Below are 20,678 nucleotides of genomic sequence, written 5' to 3'. Positions count from 1 at the left end.
AGGCTCTGTGCTGTCAGTGCAGAGCCTGATGCAGGGCTTGGACCCATGAACTGTGAGATCATGACTTGAGCTGAAACCAAGAATTGGACGCTTAACCAACTGAGCCACCCAGGCACCTCAGTGGTGAATTTTATAATCAATGTCACCATATAGATGTGTAAGCAGAATAAAGTATTATAAAACCACGATGATATCTTGTGTGGCCTGTTATCATTCCCTGGAAATTGCACAATTCTATTCTGGGATGATACCTTGTGTGAGCAGGTATGCCAGAGATGTGGTGAGTTGTTAACTGAGCTTGGCCCACATGTGTTTGCAGTGACATGCTCACTTATGCAGTGTGGAAATAACCAATGACAGATTGTAATATTTTTCAATGTGTGCAAAGAGATGTCAGGGAAACCTTTCCTATAGAGTGGACACTAAGTCAGTTAGCTTGGCTGTCCAGGAAAATGTTTTGGTGAATCCAGTATGCTAAAATTGTCATATAATACAGTATAATATGAAAATATGTGACGTTTTTAGTTCCTATTTTTAAAATAGTAAAACAATTAAAAATATTGACATCTCAAATCAAAAGCTGGTGAACTCCTTGAAGTATCTCTAGGGAATACTAGATGGTGGGGCCAGTCTGAAAACCACTCAGCTAGTTTTTCCCCCAAGGTGGTTGTTCTTGACCTTCCTTGAATTCCTTAGTTCATCCACTCTATACTCTGAGAAGATAGTCTCACATTCTACTTGGTATCTAATCCTCATTGTCAGCTCTTAGATGGCAATATATAGTGGGAGAAGCATGTACTTTGGAATCAGACAAACCTGGCTGGAATCCTTACTTTGTGACTTATTAACAGTGTGATCTTGGGCAATTTACTTAACTTCCAATGATGATTCCTATGCTCATCAGTACAATCAGTTATCCTCATTTAACACAGTTCAGCATTATTATGATATCTAACATTCATTGAATTGAATGTTTATTATGTGTATTAGGGTTCTCAGAGAAACAGACCAATAGGATATATGTGTGTGTGTGTGTGTGTGTGTGTGTGTGTGTGTGTGTGTGTGTAATAAATTATAAGGAATTGGCTCATGTGATTATGAAGGCTGGCACGTGCAAAATCTTCAGGGTGGGCTGGCAGCTGAAGACCCAGGAGGGCTGAGGTTCCCATTTTATTCTGAAGGCAGTACACTGGAGAATTCTCTCTTGCTTCAGGAGGCCAGCCTTTTGTTCTATTTGGGCCTTCAGCTGATTGGACAAGACCCACCAGTGTTACGGAGGACAATCTGCCTTCCCCAAAGCTCATGATTTAAATATAAATCTCATCAAAAACACACTCTAAGTTAACACATAAGTACTTTCCATGTATTAAACAACAGCAAGTAATACCAGACATAGAATAGGTTATTAGTAAATGGTAAAGACTGTCATTAGTATGATTATTAGCATGATTATTATACTGATATTTTTTCATCTTCACCCCTAGGCTCTAAAAAGAATTCCTCTTCTCTAAATTTAACCCTCCTCTTCTGTGAAGTAGGCCCAGTATCTTCTCTGAATTATGGAGATCACCTTCCCCCAAATGCACCTGTCCAGTTCCACATCTGCAGCCTGTGCTGTGCCATTGGCTTTTTTCTTCAACTTTTAACCTTATCTTAAATCCTCAGATATCATCTTTGTTCAGTGACCCTCTGTATGCATCATCCTAACATGGAGTTTTTCTGTTGCTGAGTGCCAGTGTATTAGTTTGCTAGGGTTGCTGTAACAAAGTACCAAAAACTGGGTGGCTTAAATAACAGACATTTCTTGTCTTACAGTTGTGAATTCTAGAAGTCTGAGATCCATGTGTCAGCAAGTTTGGTTTCTTCTGAGGCTGTGAGGGAGAATCTGTTCCATACCCCTCCCCCTGCTTCTGGTGATTTTCTGGCACTCTTTGACACTCTTTGACTTGGAGATGCTCACTTTGATCTGTGCCCTCATCTTCACATGGCATTCTCTCAGGATGCCTGTCTCTATGTCCAAACATCCTTTTTAAAATAAGGACACCAATCATATTGGGTTAGGGCTCACTCTAAATGAACTAATTTTAACATGATCAGCTCTGTAAAGATCCTATCACCAAATAAAATCATATTCAGAGGTACTGGGAGTTAAGACTCAAACATCTTTTTTTGGAGGGGGGGAATACAATTCAATTCCTAATAGTAACAGTGTTCAGAAACAGAATGAACTATAGAAGCAATTTGAGACTGTAAAATATAGTACATATAAGGAGTTATACTAGTTTATGAACCTTTTAAAAAGCTATGTGTATCTCATCTATAGTGTATGTAAAATGACATGGAGACAATGTGGAAGATGTCAAGTGACATGATATGGGAATCGTCAAGGAGGGTGAAATAAAAAGGACCATAACAAAGAATGACTTTCCATATATAAAATTTTGGCACATCTCCAATAAATAGAATGAAGGTCAGACATTTGGAAGAATGTTTTGGTAATGAAGGGTGTTAAATATGAAAATATCTTATTGAGGAGAATTAAATAATCTTGGCTAGAAACTTTAGTATTATTGGCTTTAAGTTATGACTCAGAACTGTTATTAAAGAATGGTCCTTGAGCAAACCCTAATATGTGAGTTATATCATATGAGGGCACAGTCACCTTGACATTTGCATTACATTTACCATAGACTTGAAAAACGTTTTGACTCTGTTTTTGGCTTTTAATACATTTGAACAGGAGTATTGGCCGAGCAACATGTATTTGCAATAGTATCACATGGGCTAAAAATATACAAAGTTTGAGTAGTTAACACATTATTCAGTTTTTTGGGCCAGTCCTAAACATTGGAGAAGACAATGGAGATACAAAGATTTATATTACACTTACATTGATCAAGAAGTTAATCTTATAAGGAAAACAAACTAGCAAACAAAGCATCATGTGGTAACATTAGTTTAACAATTTTGAAAATAATTGAGTGACAGTTATGTGCCATGCTGTACAATAGGAGCAGGAGGAGGGATACCTCAGTAAAATAAAGAATCTATAAAGGTGTTTGCCCTCATGGAGCTTAAGTCAAGTATGTTTGGAGATGTGAGGGATTGGCAGACAAGTAAATAGACAAGTTGTGGCTATGGCTCAGGTGGAAGAAACACAGGTGAGAATGGAGCACACAGGAGGGAAATTAAACCTAGGTTGCAGAGAGGCTCACATATACATAATTTATATGAAACTATTTCAGTGCATTTCAGGTTTCTTGGGAATAGAAGTCAGATTTTATTTCAAGGAATTTATTAATTTTTCTTCAGGGTGACCTGGTACTTAGTTGGTATTGGTACAACCCGCCCACCCCCCCCCCCCCCCGCAAAAAAAAAGCCCTGCTAAGTGATGAGACAGGGAGAATCCTTTTAAAAATTAAGAGCCCCCCTAATTACCAATGGTTTCATCCAGTGGGAACTCCTGCTGAGTTCAAAAGAAGGAGAATCTGGCTCAATATTTCCTTTCAAGTTCATTTTCCTAAAGTGTGTATGGAAGCAAGAGAGCGTGACATTTTAAGATCACGGTAATTCGTAAGTGCCTTTATAAAAATGATTTTCACTAAACTACCATGATTTGTGTTTATGATTTCTGTTTTTAATGACCTGATTGTAAAGGTGACCATTTTGAACTCTTAAATTGCTTATTAGGATCAGTTAGTAATTCAGTCCTCTATTATTGTGTGTTTTACTCTTGGGGGGTTAAAAGCTACTTATAATGTTTATGGACCTTTACCCACATGTTGCTTATATGAAAAAAAAAAAAGATGTAAATAATAAGTGAAGGGGATTTAAAGTAAGGTTCTTACAGTAGCGTTTTATTTCCTTGGTCAACCTTGAACCACTGGTTATCTCCATGTCCTGCCTCTGTCATGCTCCCTTTTTCTGGGATTCACAGCAGGGAAAGATTCAGCCAGCCACCTTTCCTTCTCCCTTCACCTCTCGGGAGTTTTATTGTCAGAGTCCCTACCAGTAGCATCAGAGCTCCACGAAAATGAAAAATAGCATCCACAACCTTCGGAACAGGATCTGAAACTTAAATCTTGGGGCGCCTGGGTGGCTCAGTCGGTTAAGCGACCGACTTTGGCTCAGGTCATGATCTTGAGATTTGTGGGTTTGAACTCCGCATCAGGCTCTGTGCTGATAGCTCAGAGCCTGGAGTCTGCTTTGGATTCTGTGTCTCCCTCTCTCTCTCTGCCCCTCCTCTGCTTGCTCTCTGTCTCTGTCTCTCTCTCTCTCTCTCAAAAAAAAAAATATGTATCTATATATATATGAAACTTAAATCTTGAGTCATGCAATGTGACACCAAAAGGGAGAAGAAAATATTAAATTTCCTCTCAATGCTATAATTTGCAATTTTCTTTCTAAGGGTGAAATAATAGCAACAGAAGATTAAAACAGGTTAAAATGCCACCAATAGCCAAATTCCACATACAGTTTTAAGATGGGAAATCATCCAAAGCTGGGAAGTCTGAATCCAATGCCATGCTGCTCTTTGAATCATTCTGAGAAGTAATCATGAGTAACAGTAGTATAGCAGTGTAACAGAGCAGACAACATAAGCAAGTTAAAGAGAAGGTTAAGATAAATGAGAAGCATTTTAAGATTTGACTGACCATTTATCTGGTTAATTGGTTACAAGCAGCACCCTAGAGACCAACTTTATCATGACTGACTTTAAAAAAGCATCAACTTTGTCTTCCTGATGCAGCATGATTCTGTATCACCCTGGGAGTATTAGTTCTTAATCTTTATCTTCGAACATTTTCAAGGTCACCTCCAACCTCCATTTTACCATTCCATCTATCAAGCAAAATAGATAAATAAACATCTTCAAATAAACCGTGTTGGTTGGAATCACACTTTTTTTTTTTTTTTTAATTTTGGGAAAAGTTGCTTCAAGGCAGTAAGTTACAAGCATGTGTCAGAGAGGATTTAATGAGTAGTGATATTTTTTGTACACATCGTGAGAGATCATTAAGTGATTTGCGTGTTGGAGATCATGAGAATTAGCTTGTGCTTTGCCTATGGCAGCTTGTACCAAACAGATTCCTGACTCCACAGCCCAAAGCCTCTCAGAGGGTTACTGCCTCAGGAGAGGTGTGTCATCTCCACGCCTGTGAGAAACACTTTAACAGAGAGAAATCAAATACCTTTGATTCCAGATGTTGAGTTGACTCTAGCGTGAAAACCAGGGCTTGGAAAGGATGTGGATATTTTATGGCTGAAGAATGGAGAAGCTCATTAGAGACTGTTTATTTTGGTTCCTAGTCATGGTGTCCTAACAAACTAGGTGAACAAAGAGCTTCAATGAAAGATTCAGGGTTCTAGAAAAAGGGAGGGAATACCAGATAAATGGGATGATTATAAAACAAATACCAGCAAAGTTAAATCAATATATCATCATGTGGGTGATATCCTTAATATACCATTCATGTGAAGTATGTTTTGTTCGTACCTTAGAAATAAGAAGAGATAACTTGTTTTCCTTCTTTCCTTCTCAGCTCCCACTGGGCATGGAACCACTTTTCTGCTCTGTTCTCCAGAATGCGATTGTCTAAAATAACAGTAATAGTGGTGAGGTTCTGACAGTCATATAAGTTTCTCTCTGTAAGCTTTTACAAATGCCAGCCAGTGACCCAGTGGCATTTCTACCGTAAAATCTTAAGGCCAATACATTTCCCTGCTTCCTTATTTTCTTGGTTTCAAATACATTTCTTATTGCCAATGGAAATAAAACCCAGAAATGAGAGAGCATTGGTATGACTTGTCTTTCTCAGTAAAGAGCTCCTAAAAGTGAACTTATACAGGATACTGCAATTTTATAGGGCAGTTAATCATCCCATCTTTCTAGCCACTAGTTCCAGCAATGATAAATTTTGTGGCTTTTTTTAGTGGCTTCATGTCCAGATAGAATAAAATTAAATGAGACCCCTGGAATACCACTCTGAGGCTGCTTTTCAAAAGCACATGGGCAGAGGCTATAAATCACAATGCTTTGTTTCTTCTCTTTCAAGATGGGTAGGAATTTTTGTAGCCTTGCTTGTCTCTCAATTGCTCAAGTCCCTGAAATCCAAGTCATGGGAGTGAATTAGTAGAACTGGTATAAGAGGTTTTTCATCAGTGGTGCCCATTCCTCAGTTTCTTTGCATTACTATTGCCATGGTAGCTTTTTCACAACGCAATTTGCACAACTTATGATGCATGTGACCAATCCTTATATCCTCTCATGGTCACTTGCGGTAGCCATCCAGGCACACCCTTATTTGAAAGGTCTTACAGTGTCAAAGTCACCATAATAAGGACTTGCATTTCATGCATTCTAGGGGTAAAAATAAAATGTGGTAAAACTTTTCAAAATCAACCCTGAAAAATTTCTGTATGCTGTTTTTCTTAATAACCAGCTTTATTGAGATCTAATTCACATACCAGTTTTCCTATTTAAAGTATTCAGTTCAATGATTTTGGAAGAGATGTGGAACTGTCACTATCAACTTTAAAATACTTTCATCATGGAGCGCCCAGGTGGCTCAGTCACTTAAGTGTCTGACTCTTGATTTCAGCTCAGGTCATGATCTCACTGTTCATGAGTTCGAGCCCCACATTGGGCTCTGAGCTGACAGGGCAGAGCCTACTTGAGATTCTTTCTCTGCCCCTCCTCCATTTGTGCTGTCTCTTTCTCAAAATAAATAAACAAACAAAAAATAAATAAAATACTTGCTTCACCCTAAAAAGAAAATCCACACCCATAAGCAGTCATTCTCTTCCCCCGACCCCACCCCGCTCCAGGCAGCTGCTAATCCACTTTCAGTGTCTATAGATTTACCTATTTCATACTTTCATATAAATGGAACAGTGTGTGGTGTTATCAAAATTCATCCATATTGTAGTATGTGTCAGTACATCATCCCTTTTTATCTCTGAATTATATTCTAGTTGTAGGAATATACATTTATCCATTCGGCAGATGATATTTGGATTATTTCTACTTTTTTGCCTGTTATAAAAAAGGCTTCTATGAACATTTGTGTACAATTTTTTGCATAGGCACACATTTTCATTTCTCTTGGGCATATACCAGCAAGTGGAATTGCTAGATCATATGGTCACTTTATGTTTCATGGTCTGAGGACCTTTCAGACTGTTTTTTCAAAGTGCCTGCATCATTTACATCTCCACTGCAGGGTATGAAGGTTATAATTTTTCCAATCCTTTTCAACACTTATTAATACCTGTATTTTTTATTATTGCCTTCCTAGTGGGTGTGAGGCGGTATCTCATTGTGGTTTTGATTTACGTTTCTCCAATGGCGAATAAGGTTGGGAATTCTTTCATTTGCTTTTGGGTGTTTTTGTACCTTTTTTTGGAGAAATGTCTATTCAGATCCTATGCCTCTGACTAAATTGGGTTATCTTTTTATTATTGAGTTATAATAGTCCCTAACTATTTTGGATAAAACTTTTATCAAATAATATGATTTGCAAATTTTTTCTCCCATTCTTTGGGTTTCCCACTTTCTTGACAGTATCTTTTGAAGCATAAATGTTTAATTTTAATTGTTTTAAACCTTATTTATTTTGAGAGAGACAGAGACAGCATGAGTGAAGGAGGAGCAGAGAGAGAGGGAAAGAGAGAATCCCAAGCAGGCCCCATTCTGTTACTGCAGAGCCCAATGTGGGGCTTGACCCCATGAACCATGAGATCATGACCCGAACCAAAACCAAGAGTCAGACACTTAACCAACTGAGCCACCCAGGCACCCCAAACTCTTTAGTTTTTATCATGTCCACTTTGTTGTTTTCTACTGGTGTTTGTGCTTTTGCTGTTATAGCTGAGTGTAAGCTGTTTTTTTTTTTCCTTTTTAAATTGGTCCTAATATGGCACATTTGATACAAGTGTAAGCTTTGGTATCACAGTCTTATTTTGCAATTCTAACTCTTCTTTAGGCAAATTATTTAAACTCCCTCAGCCTCAGTTACCCATCTATAAGAGGGAGATAATTCTAGGACTTCTCTCTTGCATTTTTGTAAGGATCAGATAAAATAACGTATGTGAAAAATCTAGCATTTTGCAGGTCTCTGGTAAAACTCTATTAATGTTAGCTATTACTATGATTATAATCCCAATAATAATAACCTCTAGTGCTCTGAAATTTAAACTGAAGCCAATTTACATCAAGAAGCATATAATAAGGTGCATTTGTAATGTTTTATAGACAACAATGAATTTGGCCCCCATGAAAACCAGGTAAAGTAGTTGTTATTTCTAGTAGCAGCTGCAGCTGAGAGATCTAGAACATTTTCCAAGGTCATGTGACTGGGAAATGTTACAGACAGGGTTAGAGCCTACAGTTGTTTTTTCTTCTTGAAATCACTAATTCAGTTTTTTTTTTTTCCAGTAATAGATTTGTAGTAGGAGTCAGGTGGCTGGAGCTTTGCAGTCTCCATGATGAAGTAGTACCTCAGACAACCATATCAGGAGGAAAAAAGTAATTTTATGGAAAATTAATACTGATAGTGAGCATTGTGTGAGAATCATGGAGTTAGAACACATTTGACTAGAAAGTGAATGTTAGATAGCCATAACAAGTAATGAATTACAACTGTGTGTACCTTCTTTAATTAAAAACAACTTCCTCCTTATTTCCAAAGTTATACATGCTTTGGATAATATTTCTGTATTGGATAATACAGAAAAGCAAAAAAAAATTTTTTTTCACACATTTCCTTAATATGCATATATTACTAATACACTTATATTTAGAAGTGTTTATCAAATGGGAAGATTTTCTATTTAATGTTTGGATTCATTAGGCATGAAGTTAAATTAATTTACATTAGGATGCTTTTATGGCTATAAATCATGGACTTCAAGAAGATTTTTTGGAATTGGCTCATGGTCTTTTGTTAAGCAGCAATTAATTATCTTTCCAGATTGTCTGAAATTCATGGACTACATTTACTTTGCTGTTCACTCATCTAGAGAAAGTAAAAGAACTTCTACAGTTTTCCTGGTAAAATTAGACCCTTATGAGTAATTAACTCTCAAACACAAGAATGGCTATCTTTAGCAAAGCCATTTGTTCTTCCTAAACGTGTTCAAGCTGACTCAAGTGGCTATTGCTTATAAATTTATCATTTTATGGATAAGCAGCAAAGACTGTTTACATGCTTGTGGAATCAGAGGACGAGGACTCACTGACCTGACCCTCACCCCAATGCTACAAATTTGGGGTACATTCTTGAAGACTGCAAGTTTTACGTAGGACTTTTGAGAACCAGATACCATTACTTTCTCAAATGTTATTTTCACTAAAATTCACTGAGAAAAATACACCTATGAGATAACATGAAATCTAAGTTGATAAAACAACTGGACATTTGAAGTATTATTTGTATGACTTTTTTCCCCCTTTAAATCCTTATAAAGGTGAGGATGACTTCAGGTCTCAAATCAATCCATCCAATCATAGCCATTTATCAAAAAACAAAAACAACAAATAAACATAATAAGAAAAAACTACAAAGCAAAATGGTAGAGCTATGCTGCAGAAATTTGAGATTTATTATCACAATGTGTTCTTATGATTCCCCTTCTTTCCTTTGCCTGAACTTCAACATTTTCTTCAGTTAGGACTATCCAAATTATTTGGGTGAGTTCCAACTCAATGTAAATAAGTTGAATGATGAAAAAGCCTCTGGTGTATTTAAATTCGTCTGCACAAAATAGTTTAGAGTCGTTTCTACTTAGTTCCTCAAGTATTATTTCATGCAAAAAGGAAAAACGCTATTAGTTCATGTAACCAGTGCTTGTTGAATTTTCTGTTGTATTTCACTCGGCCAGTTAAAGAAAATGTAAAGCTAAATACTGTGGAAGCATGATTGTTTTATAAAAACAAAATTATTTTGTACTGAAAAGGTTTGACACTTGACCTTCATCTTAAATTCTAGCACATGAAAATGTTAGATGTCTCTGTTGGATTCATAAAAGCCAAATGTCAAATGGAAAAATGATTATAAGCTTTAATTATGTGGTTTTCAGGGGGATAGGTTTTGTGAAAATCAAGGCTTTAATAATGACTATGATTGAAAAATTATTTTTGTTATAAAGAATTACAAGTCACTCTATATAAAACTTGGAAGTATTATCTTAATAAATGAAACTAAACACAATTTCTTCTGTGTATGTCTGTCTGTGTGTGTATATTTTTAAAAAATGAACTGCTAGCATCTTTCCTAATAAAATCTGAAGCATCTTATAGTTAAGTGACTAGAACAGTGTATCTGGGTACTAGACACTTCCCCCCCCCCCCCAAAATCCCTTAAAAACTTTTAAGTTATAAAGAACTATTTACTTTAGGGATCTCTGTTACCCACTAAGTAATGATTAGCTAGTTTCTGTTAGAAATAGCCAGAACTCTGGAAACTGTCACACTTTCTAAGTAGATCATTTTTTAAAGTCCATTGTCACTATATAGTGACTGGTTATGGATGAAGGAGGATAAGATTAATTAGAGATGAAAGGAAGAGATGGTGGGAACAAATTCGAAGAGGAGAAGGAACAGGATTTATTGCTGTTGGTTATTCTAGGCGCACTTGCTTTGCTTCCAGAACCACTTGGAGACTCATTGATTTCTTTTTTTTTTTTTTAATTTTTTTTTTCAACGTTTATTTATTTTTGGGACAGAGAGAGACAGAGCATGAACGGGGGAGGGGCAGAGAGAGAGAGGGAGACACAGAATCGGAAACAGGATCCAGGCTCTGAGCCATCAGCCCAGAGCCTGACGCGGGGCTCGAGCTCACGGACCGCGAGATCGTGACCTGGCTGAAGTCGGACGCTTAACCGACTGCGCCACCCAGGCGCCCCAAGACTCATTGATTTCTAATGAAAGAAATATGGAAGTAGAAATCCTGACTGGGCATTCCTAGATTCCATCTAAGTATGTTTAACCTACTTAAGATTATTCAAAAGGAGTGGTGGCTGGAGTTTGCTGTAGCTAATATATCATAGACTGTCTATGTGTGGATATCTGGGGGAATTTTTTGTTTTGTTTTGCCTTTGTTTTTATATTTCTAAAATACAAAATAAGAGAACTTGTTGGGGCAGAAATTTCTTTCAATGTTATAGGTTTAAACTCACAGAATAAATTTTTTCTCTAGAGTAACTCTCGTGATTGCTAGGTAGCCTAAGGTCATTGAGTTTAGTTCTTATACTTCACTTTAAGCCAAGTTTCTATTTCAGGATACAAATATGGGTTTACTGTGGTAAGTTTATCAGGAAACACTAAATTTTATTAATAATTATGAATGGCTAACTTGAGTTTAAATACTACTGAATATATGTGGTTTGATGATGCTGGGCTATGGAACCCTGGATAATCAAACCTAGATATCAAGGTGTAATATCATATTAAAATGGGGACAGACTACACAGGAAGCTTTTTTTCTTTTCTTTTTTTTTTTATTAATTTTATATTTTTTAATTTACATCCAAATTAGCATATAGTTCAACAATGATTTCAGGAGTATATTCCTTAATGCCCCTTACCCATGTAGCACATTCTGCCCCCCACAACCCTTCCGGTAACCTTCTGTTTGTTCTCCATATTTAAGAGTCTCTTATGTTTTGTCCCTCTCCTTGTTTTTATATAATTTTTGCTTCCCTTACCTTATGTTCATCTGTTCTGTGTCTTAAAGTCCTCATATGAAGGAAGTTATATGATATTTGTCTTTCTCTGACTAATTTCGCTTAGCATAATACCCTCCAATTCCATTCACATAGTTGCAAATGGCAAGATTTCATTCTTTTTGATTGCTGAGTAATACTCCATTGTGTGTGTATGTGTGTATATATATATATATATATATACATATATATACATATATATATATATACACACACATATATATATATACACATACATACACATACCACTTCTTCTTTATCCATTCATCCATTGATAGACATTTGGGCTCTTTCCATACGTTGGCTATAGTTGATAGTGCTGCAATAACAATTGGGGTGCATATGTTCCTTTGAAACAGCACACCTGTATCCCTTGGATAAATACCTAGTAGTGCAATTGCTGGGTCGTAGGTTAGTTCTATTTTTAATTTTTTGAGGAACCTCCAGACTGTTTTCCAGAATGGCTACACCAGCTTGCATTCCCACCAACAATGCAATAGAGATCCTCTTTCTCTGCATCCTCGCCAACATCTGTTGTTGCCTGAATTGTTAATTTTAGCCACTCTGACGGGTGTAAGATATCTCATTGTGGTTTTGATTTGTATTTCCCTGATGAGTGATGTTGAGCATTTTTTCATGTGTCGGTTGGCCATCTGGATGTCTTCTTTGGAGAAGTGTCTATTCATGTCTTTTGCCCATTTCTTCACTGGATTATTGGCTTTTTGGATGTTGAGTCTGATAAGTTCTTTATAGATTTTGGATACTAACCCTTTATCTGATATGTCGTTTGCAAATATCTTCTCCCATTCCAGTGGTTGCCTTTTAGTTTTGCTGATTGTTTCCTTCACTGTGCAGAAGCTTTTTATTTTGATGAGGTCCCAGTAGTTCATTTTTGCTTTTGCTTCCCTTGTCTCCAGAGACATGTTGAGTAAGAAGGTGCCATGGCCAAGATCAAAGAGGTCTTTGCCTGCTTTCTCCTTGAGGATCTTGATGGCTTCCTGTCTTACATTTACGTCTTTCATCCATTTTTAGTTTATTTTTGTGTATGGTGTAAGAAAGTGGTCCAGGTTCATTCTTCTGCATGTCACTGTCCAGTTTTCCCAGCACACTTGCTGAAGAGACTGTCTTTATTCTGTTGGACATTATTTCCTGCTTTGTCAAACATTAGTTGGCCATACGTTTGTGGGTCCATTTCTGGGTTCTCTATTCTGTTCCATTGATCTGAGTGTCTGTTCTTGTGCCAGTACCATACTGTTTTGATGATTACAGCTTTGTAGTATAGCTTGAAGTCTGGGATTGTGATGCCTCCTGCTTTGATTTTCTTTTTCAAGATTGCTTTGGCTATTCAGGGTCTTTTCTGGTTCCATGCAAATTTTAGCATTATTTGTTGTAGCTCTGTGAAGAATGCTGGTGTTATTTTGATAGGGATTGCATTGAATATGTAGATTGGTTTGGGTAGTATCGATGTTTTAACAATATTTGTTCTTCCTATCCAGGAGCAAGGAATCTTTTTCTATGTTTTGTGTCTCCTTCAATTTCTTTCATAAGCTTTATTTAGTTTTCAGTGTGTAGATTTTTCATCTCTTTGGTGAAATTTATTTGGTGAGATTTGTTCCTAGGTATTTTATGCCTTTTGGTGCAATTGTAAGGAAGCTTTTTATAGAGGCAGCCCACAAAAGGTTACTTTAAAGTAAGCTGGAAACTCATTTATTAAAATAGTCATCAGGTCTTTGATATAGAGGCAGCTCACAAAAGGTTACTGAATAAAAATTTTTTTAATGTTTATTTGTTTTTGAGAGAGACAGAGATAGAATGCGAGTGGGTTAGGGGCGGAGAGAGAGGGAGACACAGAATCTGAAGCAGGCTCCAGGCTCCGAGCTGTCAGCACAGAAGCTGATGCAGGGCTTGGACTCACGAGCTGTTAGATCGTGACCTGAGCTGAAGTTGGACGCTCAACTGACTGAGCCACCCAGGCACCCCACAAAAGGTTACTTTAAAGTAAGGTGGAAACTCATTTATTAAAATAGTCATCAGGTCTTTGATATGGACCAAAAGATGTATGTTTTAAGTTTTTTTAAAGAGAGATGAAAAGGTTTATTTTTTAAATTTCCTACAAATTCCTTATAATATTTGGAATTTACAGATAGTAAAATTCTGTTTATTTGTAAATTTAGTGTCATAATTTAATAATTTCAAACATATTGAACATGTAATTTTTATTGATAGATGGAGTATATTTTCCTTTTTACTAAACTTTCTGTAGGCCCCTTCCTTTCTGTCCTCAATGCCATTTCCCTTGTCCCAAGTCTTTCCACCATCTGGCAGTGATCTTCTGCCACTGGCCCTGCCTAGCTGTATGGGTTGTTAACTTTTTTAGGAAAGTTTTGAGCGGGTTGTTAAGTACAACTAGTATTAAAAATTAAATGATATAAACTTATAATTAAATTACAATAAAACAAAGGGAATAAAAACTCAAAAGTTGGGGTGTCTGGGTGGCTCAGTCGGTTAAGTGTTTGACTTCCGCTCAAGTCATGATCTCATGGTTTGTGGGTTTGAGTCTCGCACTGGGCTCTGTGCTGTCGGCTCAGAGCCAGGAGCTTGCTTTGGATTCTGTGTCTCCCTCTCTCTGCCTCTCTCCCACTCATGCTCTGTCTCTCTCTGTCTCTCAAAGATAAATAAACGTTGAAAAAAAACTAAAACAATATCAGATTCCAAGTCTATATTGGAGGCCAGATCACATGGATATTTACATTTGTCCCTTTTCTCTTTGTTTTAGTTGGACCAGACCAATTTTGAAGAAAGGGTACAGACAGCGCCTGGAATTGTCAGACATATATCAGATCCCTTCGGCTGATTCTGCTGACAATCTATCTGAAAAATTGGAAAGGTATGTTCATACACATTGACCACTAGTTCAAAAGAGAAATTAATACTGTTAATTATTATTAATTATTAATATTAATACTCTAGAGAATAGAGAACCAATCTTTTAGATGTCTTAATTCTCAAAATGGCATATTTACAATAGGAGCATCTTATTTTCTTGCTGAAGTCTTCACCAATCAAAAATTAAACAATGAAGGGTTTAAAAACTAACCATATTTCTGATAAATGACTTTTTCTGAGAAATAATTCTGAGACATTATCTGTCTTTAAAGAACATTAAGTAGATTTTGTGAAGACTGAAGTAATACCTATGAAGCAAATTGTGTCTATTTGCCTCCCAAATATTAATATGTGAATAAAAGTGTACATACTTGGAAATCTTAAGGTTATGGCTATTGGATATCAAAGAAATGTAAAAATTTCATATTAAAATTTTTTTAGTGTTTATTTATTTTTGAGAGAGACAGAGATAGAATATGAGTGGGTTAGGGGCAGAGAGAGAGGGAGACACAGAATCTGAAGCAGGTTCCAGGCTCTGAGCTGGCAGCATAGAGCCCAATGTGGGGCTCGAACTCACGAGCTGTGATATCATGACCTGAGCCAACGTCAGACGCTTAACTAGCTGAGCCACCCAGGAGCCCCCCAAATTTCATAGTTTTGAGTACATATTGAATGCTAGGTATAGTATCTCCTCTCAGCTCTTGGAGGAAAACCTCATTATCTCTATCTTGCAGGGAGCAAATTGAGGCTCAGAGAGATGCTGGAATTTTCCAGCTAATGAGTTGACAAAGCCAAGATTCTAATGCAGGTCTGTACTTATAGCCTCCCCAGGATCAGTGCTTCCCATAGAAAAGTTCTCAGAGTTCCCTGTTCTAAGAGTATTAGAATCCTTTCGATTACCAGCAACAGAAACCCAATTAACTAACTTAGGTAAATATAAAGAAATTGTTGGCTTGTGTATCCTACCTGTGTGAAGGGACCTAGGTAGAGAACTGGCATTAGAGACTCAGTGGAACCAGAGACTCAAGGGCCACTTGGTGGCATTTACTTGTGCTGGTTTTATTCTCTCAGACCAGATTCCTCCATGCAGTGGGTCCTTAGAACTCTTTGCTCATGTCTTTACAAATCACGGAGAAAAGAGTCCTTTCTCCTTGGCCAAATGTGAAAAATCCTAGAGACCCTAGACCTTAGACCAAAGGAAAAAAAGAAAGAAAAGAAAACAGAAAAAGTAGCTAGTAAATTATTGCCTCAAAAAAGTTGAGACGCATAATTTGTTTACCTTACTTTCACTAAACTCATTTCCCTATAAAAAATATTTTCAAAGCAAAGTAAGATATTCAGACTTATTTTTTCTTGATTTTATTCAAAGAATTAGGTTAGTGAGAATAATAGATTCATATTTCCAAGATGAAGGACCAATTCCTGTTATTGAGCACTTAGTGTGTATAAGTGCCATGAAAGCAAGGATATTTTTGTTGGCTGGTTGGTTTGGTTTATTTATGATGTATCCCCAAGTGCCTAGACTAGGGCTTGGCATATAGCACATGCTCAATAAACAATTGCTGAATGAATGGGAATTGAATGTGCAATGACCAACATTATATGAAAACCTGTAACACTGTTGCAGAGATAAAATGTGTAAACACAATACAGTGTAGGTGTACCAGCAAGTTCACAATAAAGCAGTAGATATTGAATATCTTAGTTCTGAATAGATGCTAAGGGAAAGATGAATCAAGGAAGGGCTAGGTTAACAAAAATCTGTGTACTCCAGTTCTATTTTCATTTATGGCCAAATAGAGGACATCTGAATTTATAGGATTATCTGACCTAAGATTGTTCTTCCTGTTTTTATTGTATCCCCCACATCAATTCAATTAAAAATATAACTATTTTTTTTCAATTCAATAACTCTGTGCCAGCATAAGTCCATAAATTCTTTCTTTTATCTTTATTTTGTATCTCTTTTCACCATATTTATTTCTTTTTTTGAAAAATAAAATTGTTATTTAGAATTTATTGAAACATTTTGGAAGAGTGATATATAATTTATATATAGTACTTTGTACCTCTGCACCCTTGGAAAGTGACCTGGACTCACATTTCATAACTTCCTTGTGACAAAGGTCCTTAGGTGGTTACCACATAGTTGAGGCACACTGGCCCATCTGACTCAGTTTGTGGCTGTGGCATTGAACCCTCTATATCACTCCTATGTGCAAACTGCACACCCATTCCATGAGAAGCTACAAACTTGATAAGCATAGAGCTTCTTCCTTCATGATTTAACTCTCAGTATTTGAAATTCTTACTGGGTCTGTTGTGGTGCTACTGAAACCACACTACCTCCTCTCCCTGCTAACTCCTCTCGAGCTATAAAATGTTCAAATCCCAGCCATTAAAATAAATTATCCCACCTTGCCTTTCCTTCAGGTTGCTACTCCATTCTTTTTTCCTTCTCTTCCCCCCCGCCCCTCCTCCTCCTCCTCCTCCTCCTCCTTCTTCTTTTTCCACAGCTAACATTTCTCTGCTCTCCTGGTCTCTCCACTTCTTCACCTCTCCTTTTCATCTCATCTTTCTGAAATATGGTTTCCACATCTACCATGGTGCCAAAATGACATCAATCAGGGTCACCAGAGGTCTCTTAATGTCAAATAAAATGGCATCTTCCTACATGACTTCATGCTGACCTCTTCTTCCCACCTTGAAACCATTTCTCTGGACTGTGTACCACCTTTCTTTCCTGACTTTCTCATCTGACCCATTCTTCCTTTGGAAGAGAGGCTGGGGGCACCTGGGTGAATTGGTTAAGCGTCCAACTTTGACTCAGGCCATGATCTCACGATTCGTGAGTTCCAGCCCCATGTCAGGCTCTGTGGTGACACTTGGAGCCTGGAGCCTGCTTTGGATTCTGTGTCTCCCTCACTACCCTCCCCCCCCTCCCGCCCCGCCGCTTTCGTTCTGTCTGTCTCTCTCTCAAAAATAAATAAAAATTAAAAATACAAAATAAAATTTAAAAATTTAGCTTTTTACCCTGTTGTGAGTCACTGAATGATATGGACAAGAGGCAGGCCCTGCATGTGAGTGAAAGAGTAGATAGATGGGATAGGGCGATTAGGCCTTGTTGGTAGTAAGCTTCTTGGGGGAGCCAGTGTCCATGCACAGACTGCTAGGTTTGCCCTCAAATTTTAGTTGTGTGGTCTTCCTTTGGAGTAACTTAAAACCAGCTCTGGTAATGGTAGAAGAATAGTAATGGAAAGAGCTCTTAATGAAATGCAAACCCTTTGTCTGGTTCTTGCCTGTGAAACTTTTCATCTCTGTACAGTTTAATAATGAATATCAGGGTAACATTCAGAGATATATTTTAACAACTTGGGAAGAGAAAGAGGGCCTTCATTAACAGAAGTGGCAATAATGTAAATATAATCCACAGATGAACTTACAGTTTTTAAAAGAAAACATTTCTTTGGTACCACCTTCTTTCAGACTATGTGGTTTTTATTCCTACCAGAAAATATAGAATTTGATTCTGTTCTAATTTTCTAAAGACTTTTACTCTAATAAATGACTTTAGTAGTTGAAAACGATGTTTGACAAGATTTGTTTCATACCCCTATATTTAAAAACAGAGTCATTCAGACAGGCTTTTCTAATGTTAAATAACAGAAAAATTCACCTGACTTTTTATATTGTTGTTTGTTTGACAGTTAAATTTTGTAAAATCTACTACAGTTCCTAAACAAGTAAAGATCAAAAGGCAAAGAGGAAAAAAAGTTACATTTTTGTTTATTTTTCACTCTGTCCCAAGCATAGTAATGTATATTCCTAAGAGTCATACTTTACTAATCCATTTCTTGGCACTGCTTTAAGAAGCCCAGAACTTTCTGGGCTTGCCTCTTGTCCATCACATCTGGCCTTGTCATGAAGTCAACTCTTTGAAAATTGATACATAGTGAAGCATCAAATTCTGCCAAACATCTGATGAGTGTTGGTGTTGGAAGGTCTCCACAAGGTTGGTTTTTTTTTGTTTTTGTTTTTTTTTTTGTCTCTTTAGTCACTTGTGTTAATCTCCTTGGATGTCTTTGTGAGAATAAAACTATGTTAAGGGAAATAAAACAACTCAAATATTTGTACATGCAACTTATTGGTCCCACTTTTTATTCTTTTGCAGAGAATGGGACAGAGAACTGGCATCAAAGAAAAACCCCAAACTCATTAATGCCCTTCGGCGATGCTTTTTCTGGAGATTTATGTTCTATGGACTCTTATTATATTTAGGGGTAAGGATTTCATTTGTAAATTCATTATAGATAATAAGTATATTCATTTTTATGATTTTATTAATCTAAAGTAATTATATTCATTTTATGACTAGGGTAATCTGGTGTTCAGATAAGAGGACTAATTCAACTCTAAATACAAAGAAACCACTAAAACTCTAGTAGAGACAAGTAAAAATGGATTAAGATGTCCTGAAACACAGGTGGCAACCTATAATTTAAAATAGGTTCAGCATTAAAAAAATAAAAAAAAAAGGTGGGGGGGGGCGCCTGGGTGGCTCAGTCAGTTAAGTGTCTGACGACGTCTGAAATCATGATCTTGCTGTTTGTGAGTTTGAGCCCCGCATCGGGCTCTGTGCTGACAGCTCAGAGCCTGGAGCCTGCTTTGGATTCTGTGTCTTCCTCTTTTTCTGCCCCTCTCCCACTCTCTCTCTTTCTCAAAAATAAATAAACATTGAAAAAATAAAAAAATAAAAAACTGGGGATTGAAGATGGCGGTGTAGGAGGACGCTGGGCCCACCTCGTCCCGCTCATGGCTTCGATTCCACCCACATCTGCCTAAATAATCCAGAAAACCACCAGAAGACTAGCAGAACGGACTCTCTGGAGCCAAGCATAGACAAGAGGCCCACGAAAGAGGGTAGGAAGGGCGGAGAGGCGGTGTGTGCTACACAGACTGGCAGGAGGGAGCTGGGGCAGTGAAGGGGCAGCCCGCATGGCAAGACAGAGCCCCCAAGTCTGGCTTGCAAAAGCAGAGGGACTGGACACCATGAGTTCTGACAGCCAGTGGGACTTAACATCTGGGATGTTAAAAGTCAACAGCTCTGCTCTTGGAGAGTGGGGAGGGTGAGAGGACACCGGGAGGGAGAGTTGCTGAGCCCCGGAAGACAGAGCTCAACTTGGTGGGGAACAAAGGTGCTGGCAAGCACCATATCCCTCTCCCATCCCCCAGCTGAAATCCCAAAGGGAACCAGTTCCCTGTCACTGAACTTGCTTGCACTGCACAAACACCCAACCCTTCTGTGGATCCATCGCTCCGGGTGCTGCAGGGCCCTTCCTGCAGGGGACCACCAACAGCAAAGGGAGCTAAGCCTGCCCCTCCCACTCCTGTGCACCTTGCGGATCCACCCTGGCTAATACACCAGATCCCATCGAAGCAGCATCACAAGCCAGGCAGTGTGCAAGTAGCCCAGACAGGGGCCACACCACTCCACAGTGAGTCCTGCCGCTGGGAGAGGGGAAGATAAGTTACACACCAGTCTATGGCCCCAGCGGTGGGCTGGGGGCAGACATCAGGTCTGAATTCAGCCCCACCCACCAACACAAGTTACTCTGGAAAGCACAGGGGAAGTGCCCTGTAGTTTGGAGCCACTGCAGGGACTACCCAAAATGACGAAATGGAAGAATTCTCTTCAAAAGAAACTCCAGTAAGTAGCGATAGCTACTTAAATCAAAAACGATTTAAGCAATATAACAAAACAAGAATTTAGAATAATAGTCATAAACTTAATCACTGGGCTTGAAAAAAATATAGTGGACAGCAGAGAATCTATTGCTACAGAGATCAAGGGACTAAGAAATAGTCATGAGGAGCTAAAAAATGCTATAAATGAGGTGCAAAATAAAATGGAGGCGACCACAGCTCGGATTGAAGAGGCAGAGGAGAGTATAGGTGAATTAGAAGATAAAATGATGGAAAAAGAGGAAGCTGAGAAAAAGATAAAAAAAAAATTCAGGAGTATGAGGGGAGAATTAGAGAACTAAGCGATGCAATCAAATGGAACCATA

General features: G+C 37.8%; 1 protein-coding gene across 4 annotated transcripts in view; it reads left to right on the top strand.

Moving 5' to 3' along the window:
• Positions 1-20,678, top strand: part of CFTR (CF transmembrane conductance regulator) — a 185,811-nt gene that overhangs the window by 13,320 nt on the left and 151,813 nt on the right. For 3 of the 4 annotated variants that reach the window (XR_008296701.1, XM_053218169.1, XM_015067322.3), the window contains exons 2-3: positions 14,501-14,611; positions 18,782-18,890. Coding sequence is in view for 2 of the 4 variants with exons in the window: in XM_053218169.1 (XP_053074144.1) it covers positions 14,501-14,611; positions 18,782-18,890 (220 nt within the window). In the remaining 2 variants the exon portion in view is untranslated. Of the gene's footprint in view, positions 1-14,500; positions 14,612-18,781; positions 18,891-20,678 lie in introns of those variants that run through there. The other variant, XM_053218170.1, reaches the window with a different exon arrangement.

This window comes from Acinonyx jubatus, chromosome A2 (genome assembly GCF_027475565.1).
Source record: "Acinonyx jubatus isolate Ajub_Pintada_27869175 chromosome A2, VMU_Ajub_asm_v1.0, whole genome shotgun sequence".
Taxonomy (NCBI): domain Eukaryota; kingdom Metazoa; phylum Chordata; class Mammalia; order Carnivora; family Felidae; genus Acinonyx; species Acinonyx jubatus.
Note: the sequence above shows the minus strand (reverse complement) of the source record. Positions and strands in the feature narration are given on the sequence as shown.